This window comes from Rhamphochromis sp. 'chilingali' (genome assembly GCF_963969265.1).
Source record: "Rhamphochromis sp. 'chilingali' genome assembly, chromosome: 6".
NCBI classification, from domain to species: domain Eukaryota; kingdom Metazoa; phylum Chordata; class Actinopteri; order Cichliformes; family Cichlidae; genus Rhamphochromis; species Rhamphochromis sp. 'chilingali'.
In genome coordinates, this window is record NC_137933.1 from 3,149,618 (window position 1) to 3,163,052 (window position 13,435).

General features: G+C 41.5%; 1 protein-coding gene across 8 annotated transcripts in view; it reads left to right on the plus strand.

The window, feature by feature from the left end:
- ppfia1 (PTPRF interacting protein alpha 1) overlaps window positions 1–11,319 on the plus strand; it is a 45,790-nt gene extending 34,471 nt beyond the window's left edge. The window contains exons 17-31 of one of the 8 annotated variants that reach the window (XM_080884024.1): window positions 503–532; window positions 2,490–2,614; window positions 2,719–2,891; window positions 2,999–3,092; window positions 4,182–4,263; window positions 4,365–4,565; window positions 4,888–4,950; window positions 5,694–5,720; window positions 7,307–7,482; window positions 7,697–7,794; window positions 7,874–8,049; window positions 8,870–8,938; window positions 9,056–9,224; window positions 9,389–9,453; window positions 9,698–11,319. In XM_080884024.1, the coding sequence (XP_080740150.1) occupies window positions 503–532; window positions 2,490–2,614; window positions 2,719–2,891; window positions 2,999–3,092; window positions 4,182–4,263; window positions 4,365–4,565; window positions 4,888–4,950; window positions 5,694–5,720; window positions 7,307–7,482; window positions 7,697–7,794; window positions 7,874–8,049; window positions 8,870–8,938; window positions 9,056–9,224; window positions 9,389–9,444 (1,539 nt within the window). In that variant the 3' untranslated portion in view covers window positions 9,445–9,453; window positions 9,698–11,319. Of the gene's footprint in view, window positions 1–502; window positions 533–2,489; window positions 2,615–2,718; window positions 2,892–2,998; window positions 3,093–4,181; window positions 4,264–4,364; window positions 4,572–4,887; window positions 4,951–5,693; window positions 5,721–7,306; window positions 7,483–7,696; window positions 7,795–7,873; window positions 8,050–8,869; window positions 8,939–9,055; window positions 9,225–9,388; window positions 9,454–9,697 lie in introns of all 8 variants that reach the window. The other 7 variants (XM_080884022.1, XM_080884023.1, XM_080884025.1 and 4 more) reach the window with 7 other exon arrangements.
- The last annotated feature ends 2,116 nt before the right edge of the window (window positions 11,320–13,435 follow it).

Genomic DNA, 13,435 nt, shown 5'->3' on the forward strand with positions numbered 1-13,435 from the left:
GGTGCCGTACAGTTATTGTTACACACACACACACACACACACACACACACTATAGCATCACCTGTGATTTCAAATGCTGTTTAGCATGAGTAGTCAGCTAGCTGCTTGGCATCTTAATTGATTTATCAATGCAAACAAATGTTATAAAAGCTTTTATCCCACTCAAATATTGGTGGTGGTGTAATTGTGAGCTAGACTGCACCCAGCCTACCTTGACCCAACCTTCAGCTTGGTTTTTGCAGTGTCTCCTCCCTTGGGTGTGGTGGTACTCCTGCAGACTTTAATTTCCCAAGAACTACCTTTCTTAATTGCACAATAAAAACAACAGCTTCTCTGAGTCTGCGTGTGTGTCTCTGCCTGTGTGTGCGCACACGGATAACTGTTCTGTGTATCTTCGTGTGATTTTCTGCTCTTGTCTCTTTGTGCATGGCTTGATTCCACCGCTGATCTGTTGTGTATTACTAACTGCTTCTCTCCTCTCTCCCTTTTTGCCACACTTCAGCCTAGTGACCTGCGCAAGCACCGCAGGAAGGTAAACTAGAGACCTGCTTTCCCGAGCTTTGTGAGGGACCTGTTTGCTATGTAACATCTCCCACCCCCAAGTTTAATCCCTAATGTTTACTTTCAGTTTCCCCATCCCATCCTTAAATCCTCCATCCGTTGGAAATATGCAGTCCTGTTTTTGAATGCCTCGATTGTTTTGGGGGGGAGTGTAACAGTGCTGCAAATAATACGTTTCCTTTCTTCATATTGAGTTTTAAGTAATGTATTTTCTATTATCAAATCAAACACACGTCTGTTGCAGGCAATCTCCAGCATAACATTTTTGCATTACTGGGCCTCCAGGCCAGCACCTCAGACTTTTATTGCACTTTAGTGTCATTTCTTTTACTTATTTTAACACTGCTGTGGTGCTTCACCTGTAATAATCAATCATAATTTATTAGTATGTAAGGGACTCATTCTTTAGAATGCGTCTAGTGGAATAAATGCTATCTCTGACTTTAAAATAAAATCACCCCTGCATATTGCAGCCATCACAGCAACAGACAAGGATGGAGGCTCCTGCCAACCTGCAGCAAAGTTTACAAAAAGATGGTGGTGTACAAAGCAAGTTTGTTTGCATCAAAACAGCTAGAGTTTTAACTTGTTCTCCTTTGAGTTTTTCTGTCTGTGTGAAAAACAGTGAAGGGATAATTTTCCAGCAAGTAGTCTCTAATGTGTGTAAATTAGTGTTGCCCTCTAACTTACACACAATATAAAAACTTCTACAAGGGTTTGAGCTGTCACTTGAGAAAGGATCATGACAAAAAACAAAATAAATCAGTTAAATTTGAGAAAAAGAATTGTTGATGCTTACAGAGGATGAAAATACAAAATTATTACAGTATTTTCAAGTTTCAAGAACTGGTGTGAGAAGTATCATCAACAATCAGAGACCTAGAACAACTACCAAGACATTAGTGAGTGACTTAGCCAAGTAGGAAATTGTAGTCTCAAAGCAGACGATGACTAGAACGCCGCATGGGAATGGACAGAGGTTGAAGACTAAGGAAAACTTGATTTTCTACAGAAGAGATACCTTTGAGCCAAATTGAAGGATGCTGAAAACAACCTGGAGAACGATTATGTATGCTGGAAGGGCCTCTTTTGGTCAGATGAGCTCTTTGCTTATGATTTGAGAAAGAAGGGCGAGGCGTGTGACCCAAAGAACACCACCCCAGTAGTGAAACACGATAATGGGAATATTATGCTGTGAGGATGCTTGAGTGTGTCTAGAACTGGGAATCTCGTCAAAGTGGGAGAAATCATTACGGAAAGATGTGACGATTTTGAACAAAAACCTCAAGTAGTCTGGGTTGTGGCTCTGTCTTCCAGTGTCTTCCAATACAACAATGACCCAAAAAATATTTGGCTCCAGGTCAAGACCATCAAATCTGAAGGAACTTCAGACATATAACAGGAGGTCTTGGTTAGCTTTTAGTTTACATTGTACAAAATACACTAAAGAAATATTTACTTACCTGGTGAACTGTTTAAGAAGTGCTAATAGCAGGTTCCAGGTTTAATTTTGAGGCAGGACTTTTCCCACGGATCCCTCCTATATGTTACATCAGTGACTGGTTAATACCATAATTAGAAGCCAGGATCTGTCAATCATTCTTCATTTTTCCCTCCACATTAAAAACACTCGTAGCAACTTTGGTTTCTTTTTTGTTTGTTTTACAGTGTTCATCACTTCGAAGTTCGTTCTCTTTTGGGAGACTGAGTTTCATTCTCCTTTTTGCCTTTGTGAAATTACACTGCACACAGTATTCCCACTAAATAATTGATTGTTCACAGTACTGTATCTGTTACCAATATCCAGTCTGTATGGATTGTTCATAGTCCACATACAGTGTAGCCTCTTGGTGTGTATTATGAACAGTAGGGTTTTTTCATTGTTGTTTTTTTTTTTCCATTAATGTTTCTCTGTCTGTGTCATGCAGTCTACTCAAGATGATAAGGCTACTATTCATTGTGAGACGTCACCCCCCACTACTCCACGTTCCATCCGACTGAATAGGGAGGTGGGCCACGCCGCTAGTCACGAGGACATCCGAGACATCCGAGGGTAAGACGTGCATTTTTATCCAGGAAAAATTGTTTTAGTGTTTCTGGGATTTAAACATTTGTTTCTTCTTTCTCTATCTAATAACTTAACCCTTATTTGTGTAGGCTGAGCAGCCTGCAGGATGGACAGGGCAGTAACCCAAGCAGTAGCAACAGCAGCCAAGACTCTCTCAACAAAGCAGCCAAGAAGAAAAGTATCAAGTCATCCATTGGACGCCTGTTTGGGAAGAAAGAGAAAGGTCGGCCCAGCATTCCTGGCAAGGATCCTGCCAGCCAAGGTCAGACACTAGCAGCAGTGCTAAGCCGATGTTCTGGACATATATGCTACTAATAGTGATGAGTTTATGATCTATGTTAGATCTCTGAGCTCAATGTTATGTTCTAGCTGGCACTCCCGAGGCAGAGAGCTCTCCGAAGGATGGCTTGGGTGTGGGCACCCTTGGTGGTCCTGCAGAGAAAAACAGGAAGCTACAGAAGAAGTAAGTGTCTGTATGACAGTCCCATCCCTTCCAATGTTTATGCAGAGTAAGAAAGCGAATATAGAGGATAAAAGGCTCTTGTAATTGTGCAGATATCAGTCTGTGTTGTTGTGCTGCAGTCCAGGGCTGCCTCACAAGCTCTTTCTGGCTCACGTGCACAGCCTTTCATTCCACCCCACGGCATTTCCATCGCAATCATCTCTCACATCTCCTGTTTTGTTTTGGGGGTTTTTGACACTTTCATTCTTAGTTTTGTTCAAGCAAATTGCAAACACCATAAATGTTTTGCTGTCACATGGCCCTTCAATAATCATCAGTTCATTCTTTCTCTTTATTTTTTTTCCTTCTTTTTCACATTTTGTACCACCCCCACTCTCTCTCATTCCATCTGTAGTCCAAAGACTGGGTAAGTTGGCTCATGTTGCTTTTTGCCTTGCCCGATCTTCTCGCATTTGGCTTCACATTGACCTCACCAGTAACCCTGCAGACCCCGACCAAGTATCTCTTTGAATGTCTGATAGATTTTCCATGCTGCTTTTTATCCTGCTTTCCATAGTGGAGCATAACTAACAGGAATGTGTGTGCACTGATTGTAGTGAGTGCAGGATTTTCCTATCGCAGTTTTCCTTTTGGAGCATGACGTTATGCACTACAGCCATAGGAAAAATGGAAGTTGGCTCTTTGCGTGTGTTCTTGTCCATAAAATAAACATTAGCATAGTTATATTTTTTTGTTCCTACACTCCTTTATTTACGTAAAACTGAATTGTTACTTAATAACGTGCTTTTGGACATTTCTGCCAACTCTTTAAAATGGATCTGCTAAACAGATGGTGAGCTTGTTGATGGTGTGGCACACAGCTACATCTAGTGGAGCACTGAGTCTTTCTTGGGTTCAGGTCCTGTGTTTGTCCCCTCCCCCTTTCCCCTTTCTCTCTCTTTCACTCAGTATGCATGTCAGCTAATGTCTTGGGGTTTGTGTGTGCATAATGGGATTTTGTGACAAACATTTGGATCTGTGGCTGTGAATATTTTGGTCCTTGAGCAAGTGAACCACCAAGTTGGCTTTCACATGTATTGCGTCTTCCAGGCATGAATTACTAGAAGAGGCTCGCAGACAAGGCCTCCCGTTTGCCCAGTGGGATGGACCAACTGTTGTGGTTTGGCTGGAGGTACAAGACCAACACAATTCATTTTAAAAGCAGTAAACTCAGTAGCATGTCTAAATCATTAATCCTGTTTAACTGTTGCTAATCTGTCCCCTTCTGGCCAGCTGTGGGTGGGCATGCCAGCCTGGTACGTGGCTGCATGCCGTGCCAATGTGAAGAGTGGAGCCATCATGTCAGCACTATCAGACACAGAGATCCAGCGGGAGATTGGAATCAGCAACCCACTGCATCGTCTGAAGCTTCGTTTGGCCATCCAGGAAATCATGTCTCTCACCAGCCCTTCAGCCCCACCGACCTCCAGAACGGTACCCGTCAGTGCATTCATACCTGCAGCTGGACCACTGTGCATATTTAACACTGATCACATTGCTTACACTTTCAAAGTCTTGATGATACTTTTAAGCACTGTCACATTCATATCATCTCATTAGCATGACACTTTTGACTGCCTACATACTTAACATGTACTAATGCTTGAATCCAATTTCTACTGGTTTCATCTGAGTTCAGTTGCTAACAATGAATGAAACAAATGCTTCATAGTTTTTTCTCCATTTGGCTCTCTTTCTGGCCTTCACCACTCTTCCCGCTTGGCGCATTTCTGATTGGTTGGTGTCAAATGATCAGACCACAGGAAACGTTTGGGTCACACATGAAGAAATGGAAAGTTTGGCAGCCACGCCTCCCACGGTTAGTCTACCCTGATTGGCTGGGCACTGGTGGCTTCTCACATCTATGGTTGTGGTTGAGCTTTGTTTCAAGTTGTCTTCAGTATTGCCAGACTTCACTTATTACATTGGATACGTCCAGTATGAATTTGGCTGCGTGCACGATCACTGAGTGTCTTGAAACAAAGCCTTTTTCGTTCCCCTAGTGGGCGACTTCTTTGTTGTTCTTGGATTGGGCTCATGCTCTTCTTTAGTCCTTGTACAGTATATGTATGTTTCACCTTTTGTATAGCTTTCACCTTACATGGACATAGATGGAATACACATGAAGAACTACCTCCCACTACCAAAGTTAGATTGGGCTGTTTATGAAACATTGCCACTCATTAGTGGGTGATGTATAGCCAAAAGAATCAGACATTACACACACATTTGTCTGATACCAGAAATGCTTCTCTTTAATAGATCTGGTTGGGTTAAACCTTTTGAGGACAATTTAATGTCCTCAAAAGGTTTATAGGTTAATGTTTTATTCATTTATTTATTTTCATATTTATATATACCTCTGATCACCCAGCATTTGTATTTCCTGTTTGATGCCTCACCATTTGTTTGTCTGTTATTTTCCTGCTATTTTTACTGACTTGTTATTTTGTTTATTGCTTTATACTTTCCACTTGAAGCTTCTCTAACCCCAGCACTGCACACTAACCCCTCACCTTTCTGTTCTTCTCACCATGCTCACTCTAACCATGCTAACACCAGGAGGATGACGAGGGTAGCTGGGCCCAGGTTTGCATACGTTCTCCAAAACCCATCTATTCTCACCTGTGATTGTTTGTTTGTTTGCTTGTTTGTTTTGTTTTTTAAATTCGGTTATGATTGCCTTGTACTCCTTTATTCACAACAAGCACATTCTAGCACAGTTTAATTTGGAGCTTGTCTGCATACAGTTGCTACTATAGAGGTTTGCTCTTAGAGCGAAAGCAAACTGCTCCAAAAAACTCCAGCTGAATTTTTATGTATCCAGTTTAGTTGAGCAAATACATGATAATATAATAATGAAACAGTACACTATCTGCACAACAGCTGCTGAGAGGCGGTGCTGTAGTTCAAAGGAAAATAACAGTAAAATGAAACAGAGTAACCTTACACAATGATTTCTTTTAAATCTGTAGTGAGTTCATCCAATTAAAGTAAAAATATATCTATTTATTTAATTATTTTAAACAACTTTCAAAGATAAATCTATAAACATGAATAAATGGCTTTGATTATCTGCCAAATCAGATCTGATGCGTTAAACTAATAAGCTGTACTTCAACATCAGGCACGACTTAATCGTTACTTTCCTCATGTTCAATGCAAATAAATCATCCAAGAATATGCTTAATTAATATTTAGTATAAACCAAAACTTAGATCCTAATTCATTTTAGTGGTAAGAAACGAAACTTTCAGGGTTTTATGTTATAGTTTTTGAAATATTCATGTTCAGCAGCTGCCTCATGAAAGGTGAAAGAACAAAGCATTTTATTAATTGTAAATTAAATATGAATTTCACGTTTCTTCATTAAATGTTCATTCAGCTGGACAGCTGAGCACAACAATCGATTTGAGATGGAATGATCGGTTTGTTAGTAAAATAAGTAATGACAAGGGGCAAGATTGGTTTTTGTTTAGTTTTTTAAACGTGTCTGAGAGGAGACGGGTCAAGTCAAAAAAATGAAGTCCACTAAAAGTTTACCAACCAATGTGACACGTGACGAAAGAGCCAACAGTCAAAGCAATGTTGGAGCTTTTCAGTTGACCACAGTCTGCAGCCAAGTCAAAAATTAATACGAAGAAAAGCTGTGGGTGTATGTGTTAGCTTCCTTCACACTGTGTCAGCTTTCCTGATAGAAACCGGTGCACTGCCACTGATGTGTGGAGTCTTTTCACAGATAACTTGCTTCATTTTGCTTTGTGAATCAGGATTAGTCGACCTGATTATTTACATCCTCAGTGCATACACACACTTTGGTTTTGTCTTCCTTTGTCTCTACACAATAAAGAAAAAAATGTAAAGCATCCCTTCCTGGACTTATTCACTGTTGCCGGGCGACTCACTGGGTTCATCTAGTTGCTGAGTTGCAGATTTGTCTCCCACCTTTTACGTTCTTAGACTTTCTTAGATATTTTCTATAAACTGGTCATTAAACAGGTGGAAACATTGTTGATTATCATTCGAATATTTTCTTTTTTTTAATATATACATTTTTAATCAGTTTGCTGTTAAAACGGTTAATATACACCTGCTGTAATTAGCCTCTACCACGCCTCCATCTTTTTAGCCCACTCTCTCAAACACCAGCTAAGTCTCATCTTCTCTGACTGTAGACTTTGGCGTACGGAGACATGAACCACGAGTGGATCGGTAACGAGTGGCTGCCCAGCCTGGGTTTGCCACAGTACCGCTCCTACTTCATGGAGTCGCTGGTGGATGCCCGCATGCTTGACCATCTAACCAAGAAGGATCTTAGGGGACAGCTCAAGATGGTGGACAGCTTCCACAGGTGAGACATAGATTCATTTTTATTAGCAGCAGTGAATATCTTGAAGAAACCACAGCCTACTACAATCATGCCACGCATACATGCAACTTTGTCCTTTCTGCCACTAGTCAAAAAGAAATAAAACAGCTTACTTTGGGGAAAAAGACGAGCACATCGTGGCAGATTAACAACTAAGAGGCTCCACAGTGAACGAGTGTGTGTGTTTGTGCTACAGGAACAGCTTTCAGTGCGGTGTGATGTGTCTGCGGAGGCTCAACTATGACAGAAAGGAGCTGGAGAGGAGGAGGGAGGAGTCCATGCTGGAGTTTAAAGGTAATACATGCTTTTTTCTTTCCTCATTAAAACAACTTGGTGTTATCGTGCGTCACTCATCTCTGTTTTGTGCTTTCAGATGTGCTGGTGTGGAGTAATGAGCGTGTCATCAGTTGGGTTCAGGCCATTGGTCTCAAAGAGTACAGCAGCAACCTTTGTGAGAGTGGCGTCCATGGTGCACTGCTCGCCTTGGATGATACCTTTGATCACAACGCCCTGGCCCTGCTGCTGCAGATCCCCACTCAGAACACACAGGTGCACAAAACCAAATGTTTATGATGTTTCACCATCCAGCTGTTGCTTTTCATATTTGAAGGCCCAAACATGGTCACTTTTCTCACATGAGAATCAGTTAGTCCCAACTCTGTCCAAAAAATCCTTTGTTAGAACTGCAAGTGCATTCTCACTACTGTTTATTCGGTTGCCTGTGTGGTCTATTTTCACAGCTGGCATGTTAAAAACAAGTGTAATTAGACTGCATCACACACGTTTGTTCTTGTCTAAATGTTTCCAGATGTGCAATTGTACAGACCAGTTTAAATAAAAGTGCCGATCCATATAAAAATAGAATTTCTGCAACCACCTCCTATAAAATAACTGAGATCCATCAGGTGCTTAAAGATACCTGTTAGTTACTCATTGCTTGCTTGGGCCAATGGGCTCCTCCCAAAGACCTTAAGCTTTGAGTTTGGTGCAGTGCCCGGGCCATACAAAGGAAATTGATGTACATTTATATACATTTAAATTTTACTTACAAGATGGGGTTTTTGGTTTTTTTGGGTTTTTTTGTCAAGCCATTGAGATAAGTGGCACTGTGCTCCATGTGTAACTGCAGTGCTGGTGTCAGCCTGACATGAGTGACCTGAGGTTTACATCTGAAAGCGCATAATTATATAGGAAGTTGCATGAGAACGGGAACTGCACGAAATGGGTTTTGATGACAGAAACGAGAGATTTAGTGAGGACCAAAGTTCATTTCAGATCAGCTGCTCAGCAGACAGGAGGATGAGGACAGTGCAGGTCAGCGCCAAGGTCTTCTGTTAATCTCATTCTTCTTCTTTTCCTTCCTCTATAGGCCCGGGCGACTCTTGAGCGTGAATACAGCAGTCTGCTGGCGATGGGCACAGACAGGAGAATGGAAGAGGTGACAAACACGGACATTTGCTGACTTGTTGACGCCGCTAAGTAACAATAAGAATATCTGTGGACTAAAAACGTCTCCTGTCTTTCCCCCCTTTTTCTTTACCTCATCATATTCTAGGATGATGATAAGAACTTCCGCCGTGCTCCCTCATGGAGAAAGAAGTTCAGGCCCAAAGACATGAGGGGGATGTCCTTGGGTGCATCAGATACCCTGCCTGCCAACTTCCGAGTTACCAGCAGTAGTGCGGCATCTCCCTCGACTCAGCCAAAGAGGAGCCCGATGGATGGTAAGCAGAGAGAGCGGTGTCAGTGTGCGCATGGTGTGTGTGAGACGCTCTGTCGATGCTTAACATCTCCTCACGTGCACTCGCTTCTTTTTGGTTGGCTTTGTGATGATGCTGTGACTAACGGCATGTCTTTGCATGTGATTTCTGCCTACGTGGAAATACAGGAAGTCAGTCTATACAGAGGCTGGACACTGCCACAGTCAGGACCTACTCTTGTTAACACACAACGGTAAGACCGCACATGTCAAAAATGATGAAATCCTCAAATCAGAGACGTGTATGGCTATTTCTTCACTGCTGAACTGCTCCTCTATGCAAGCAGAAGTAGCTTTCTCGTACTGGAGGTCTCTGCTCTAACGCACGTTTTACGCATCTCTTTCCTGTTTCTCCCTCATCTCAACCCATCCACCCACCTCTCGGCTTCTGTCCTGCTTCCCTCTCACGTCCGGTGATCTCTCGCATTCCCTTCTCAGTTTATCCTCATTATTTCTATAGGTAACCGCTGGTCAGACGATGAAGGGGAATTCCCTGCATTCAAGACCAGGATGATGAACTGAAATAACTTGCAAGGACCCTACAAAGATATTTTGCTTCTTGCTGACATCACAGAGAAAGACTTTACTCACTAATTTCAGTATCCCTAGAAGAGCTTTTCTAGATTTACCTACATTTGTTATTATATATTTATGTAAACCAATGGGATTGTTGATTTTAGAATTTCTATGTAACCCCTTTTTGCCTCTCTCCTCTTAATCACCCCCCCACCTTTTTTTAATTTTATTTTAATAAAAGCAACATTTCTCCACTGTGCCCGCATTAAGCTCAACTCTCAGATGTATGTAACTGAATATTTCAACAATCTGGAGTTTGTATATTTCTACCAACAGACATTTCATCTAATCTTTTTTTATAATTCTGATTCAGTTGAACAGATGTATGTTTTTGTCTCTCATATTTGATTTGAATTCTAATCAATGAATTAATTCTCAAGTGACTTGGATACGTGATATAACTTAATTCATATCTTTGCCCTTTTTAACTGTTGTAATATTAGTAGCTTATTACTTGTGATTTAGTGTAAATGCAGCTCTTAGGTCAGTGGATGTGTGAATATCAGAGAAATTGCTGGAGTCGTCAAACCGTTTCACAAACTGCTCAACACTGTGAGTCCTCCATCGGTATTAAAATAACTGCTGGCAAGCCCAGGCGATGGTGACAACACATATCATGTGAAACGCAATATATTTCTCTCTTGTCTGTTTATTTTCCATACCTGTGATACCAAAATGAAACTCTTAAAGAATTAAAGCCATATAATTGTAGCAAGGATAAAAACTACAGAGGGCTACATTTAGATGCAAGTAAAAAACAACAGATTTCCAGGTTCTCTGCAGTTTACCTTGCATGCAGAATCCACTCCGCTTATATGCACGCTTATATGCACCCAATTTATCCCTTTAACAAAATCTTCCTCACCTCTGGAGAAATGCTCACTCGTGCAGAAGATCGTTAAACAAATGTGTGGATGACTCCAAAGTGTGGAAACTCCTTCAACGGACCAACTTCACTGAGGCCTCAGTCGATCCCCACTGTCACCAGAAGCCCCTGATGGTGGTGCAGTCCACCAGCAACCCTTTTTTAAAAACACTCTGTACAAAGATTTTATATCAAGCCTTACTGTTTAACTCCTCTCTGTCGTCTCTTCTTATTTATTATTACTCATTCGTGTTTTGTGGCGTCAGTAATGCTTCCAGAGCTACGTCTGAATGTTGCAGTGCTACTTATGTTTTTCCGTCTACACTCACAACACGGGTTCCAGCATAAGCCTTTGTGGCAAATGAGTCGGAACCGGAGACTTTTCTTTTCACTCTACATGTAGTTGAAGCTGACATTAGAAATGTTTTTTGTTTGTGATTTAGCCATTTATGCACAATGCAAATCATGTTGCTGTTTTTATTCCTGCTCTTCCTGATGAATCTTCTGATCTTGTAACAATGATGTACAGTCTGAGTACTTATAAACTATTTTTATCACAGTATTATTTATTGCTTACTTTCAATAAAATACTGAAACCTATTTTCCACTGCAAATAAAAGCCTGAAGAGTTGTCTTTTCTGCTCCTCCTGCGGTGGACAGACGGTGTCCTTTAACAAAAAGCAGTGCGAGTTTTCCTGGATATTTAAGTATCCACGAGACTTAGTAATGTCTTTTTTATTATTATTATTAGATTGATACATTTCCAAAACCTTTCTGCCATCCATCTTCTTCCACATTTCTGGGGCCCGGCTGCGAGAGCAGCAGCCTTAACAGCCCATAACACTTTCTCCCCGGCCACCACTTCCAGCTTGTCCGGGTGAACACCAAGGCGTTTCCAGGCCAGCTGAGAGATACAATCTCTCCAGCATGTCCTGGATCTGCCCCCGACCCTCCTCCCGGTGGGACATGCCCAGAACACCTCACCCAGAAGGCGCCCAGGAAAACTGCAAATCGCTACCTTATCGTGGTGGAGGGGTTTGTGTGTCCCAGGGATCCCAGGGGCCATGTAGTCCGTCGGGGCTTTTGTCCGCTGGTAGGGCCCTCTATGGCAAATTCATCATGGGTGAGGGACCCCTATGAGTAGAACATCAAGGGAACAGTTCACCCTGCCCAGGATGGGCTTACTGAGGCCCTGCCCTGGAGCGTGCCTGATGGTGAGCGTCTGGTGGCTGGGCCTTAGTCCATGGGCCCTGGCTGGACACAGCCCAAAAAAGGAACATGGGTCCATCCTCCTGGAGGCCCACCACCCGCATTAGGCACTGTAGGGGTCGGGTGCATTGTGTGCCAGGTGGGGGCTAAGAGTGGAAGCCCTGGTGGACTAATCCCTGGCTACCAACACCAAGACCTTTCTGCCCAAAACACAAATTCTAATAAAAATGGAGGTTTACCAAAATAATTTCACCTAACTACAATGGAAGTAGTTGCTGCATCGTATATTACACCACCCTACATCAAAAAATAAAGGTTCTGCTGTTTTCCAGAAAATAGTTATTACCTAATTCAACGGTGAGCAATGTTCCCTCTAATTTTTCATGTGTCTGAGCAAACGCACAAACTCCCTGAGCGATCCCTTGGACCACTGTGAGCAACAGCAGACGTGTGCACTGTGGTGACGCCAGCATCGAATCCATGCAAGTTACATGGTTTATTAAAATAATAAAATTACAGCATTTACATTTATGTTAGACTACTTTTAATTAACTATTTTAGCCCACTTACAATGAAAATTAAAAACAATTCTTGTTCATGACCTGTGTAGTATGTTAACACTATTGGAAGTAAAAATAACTTGAACTCCAATTTTGAAAACACAAGTTTCTTTTGTTTTTTTTCCATAAAGCTCTGACTTGTATTATGAGTCTGTGGTCTGGGAGAGAGTCTGTAACTCTGTCTGCAAAATACAGTAAATAATGACCAATGTTGGGTAATTAATTATATAGTTACTTCTTCAAAAAAGTAACTGAGTTTTGCAAACAACAAAGTTTTTTGCAGCTGTTTACCTAAAAATGCAGCCAAGGCGTTTTTTTAAATAAACATTTCAAACTATTTACAGAACAATCAGCTGTTCTGCATCAAATCTGATGCCACACAAATTATTTGTGCCACTCCAAAAAATAATTTCTGTCAACTATGAGATGAAGGAGAACAACAGCCTGATACCTGCAGGCCTGACAGCAGCAGATGTGTCACTGCTGTAACACCTGTAACACTCAGCAGGCGACTCATTGTTCTGACACACACAACAAAACTATTGACTACACTACACACTAACTACACACTAACTACACAAGATTTGCGCTAAACGTGGCAAATCTCTCACATCTCAAAACACGCCGTCATTCCTAAAACTTCCCACTTCCTAAATAACTAAATGCCATGTTGCCATATCATTTTTTGATTGGTCGACATGGTACATTTTTCGACCAATAGGAAAGGGTGGGGTTTTTTTGGGTTTTGTTTTTGCTCACAGGCTTTCGAGCGTTTTCCTTATAAAACGCCGTTTTTACCGTTTCTTCCCGCAGTAAATATAAACAACGACAGTATTCAGGAAGAAAACCAAACATTACAGATATTTTTATCATAACTCTGGTTTTACGTGGCCGATCAACACAATTTAAAAACTGGTATAAAGTCCACACTTTTTATGTCAATTGTTCCGTCTGTCCTGCTCACAT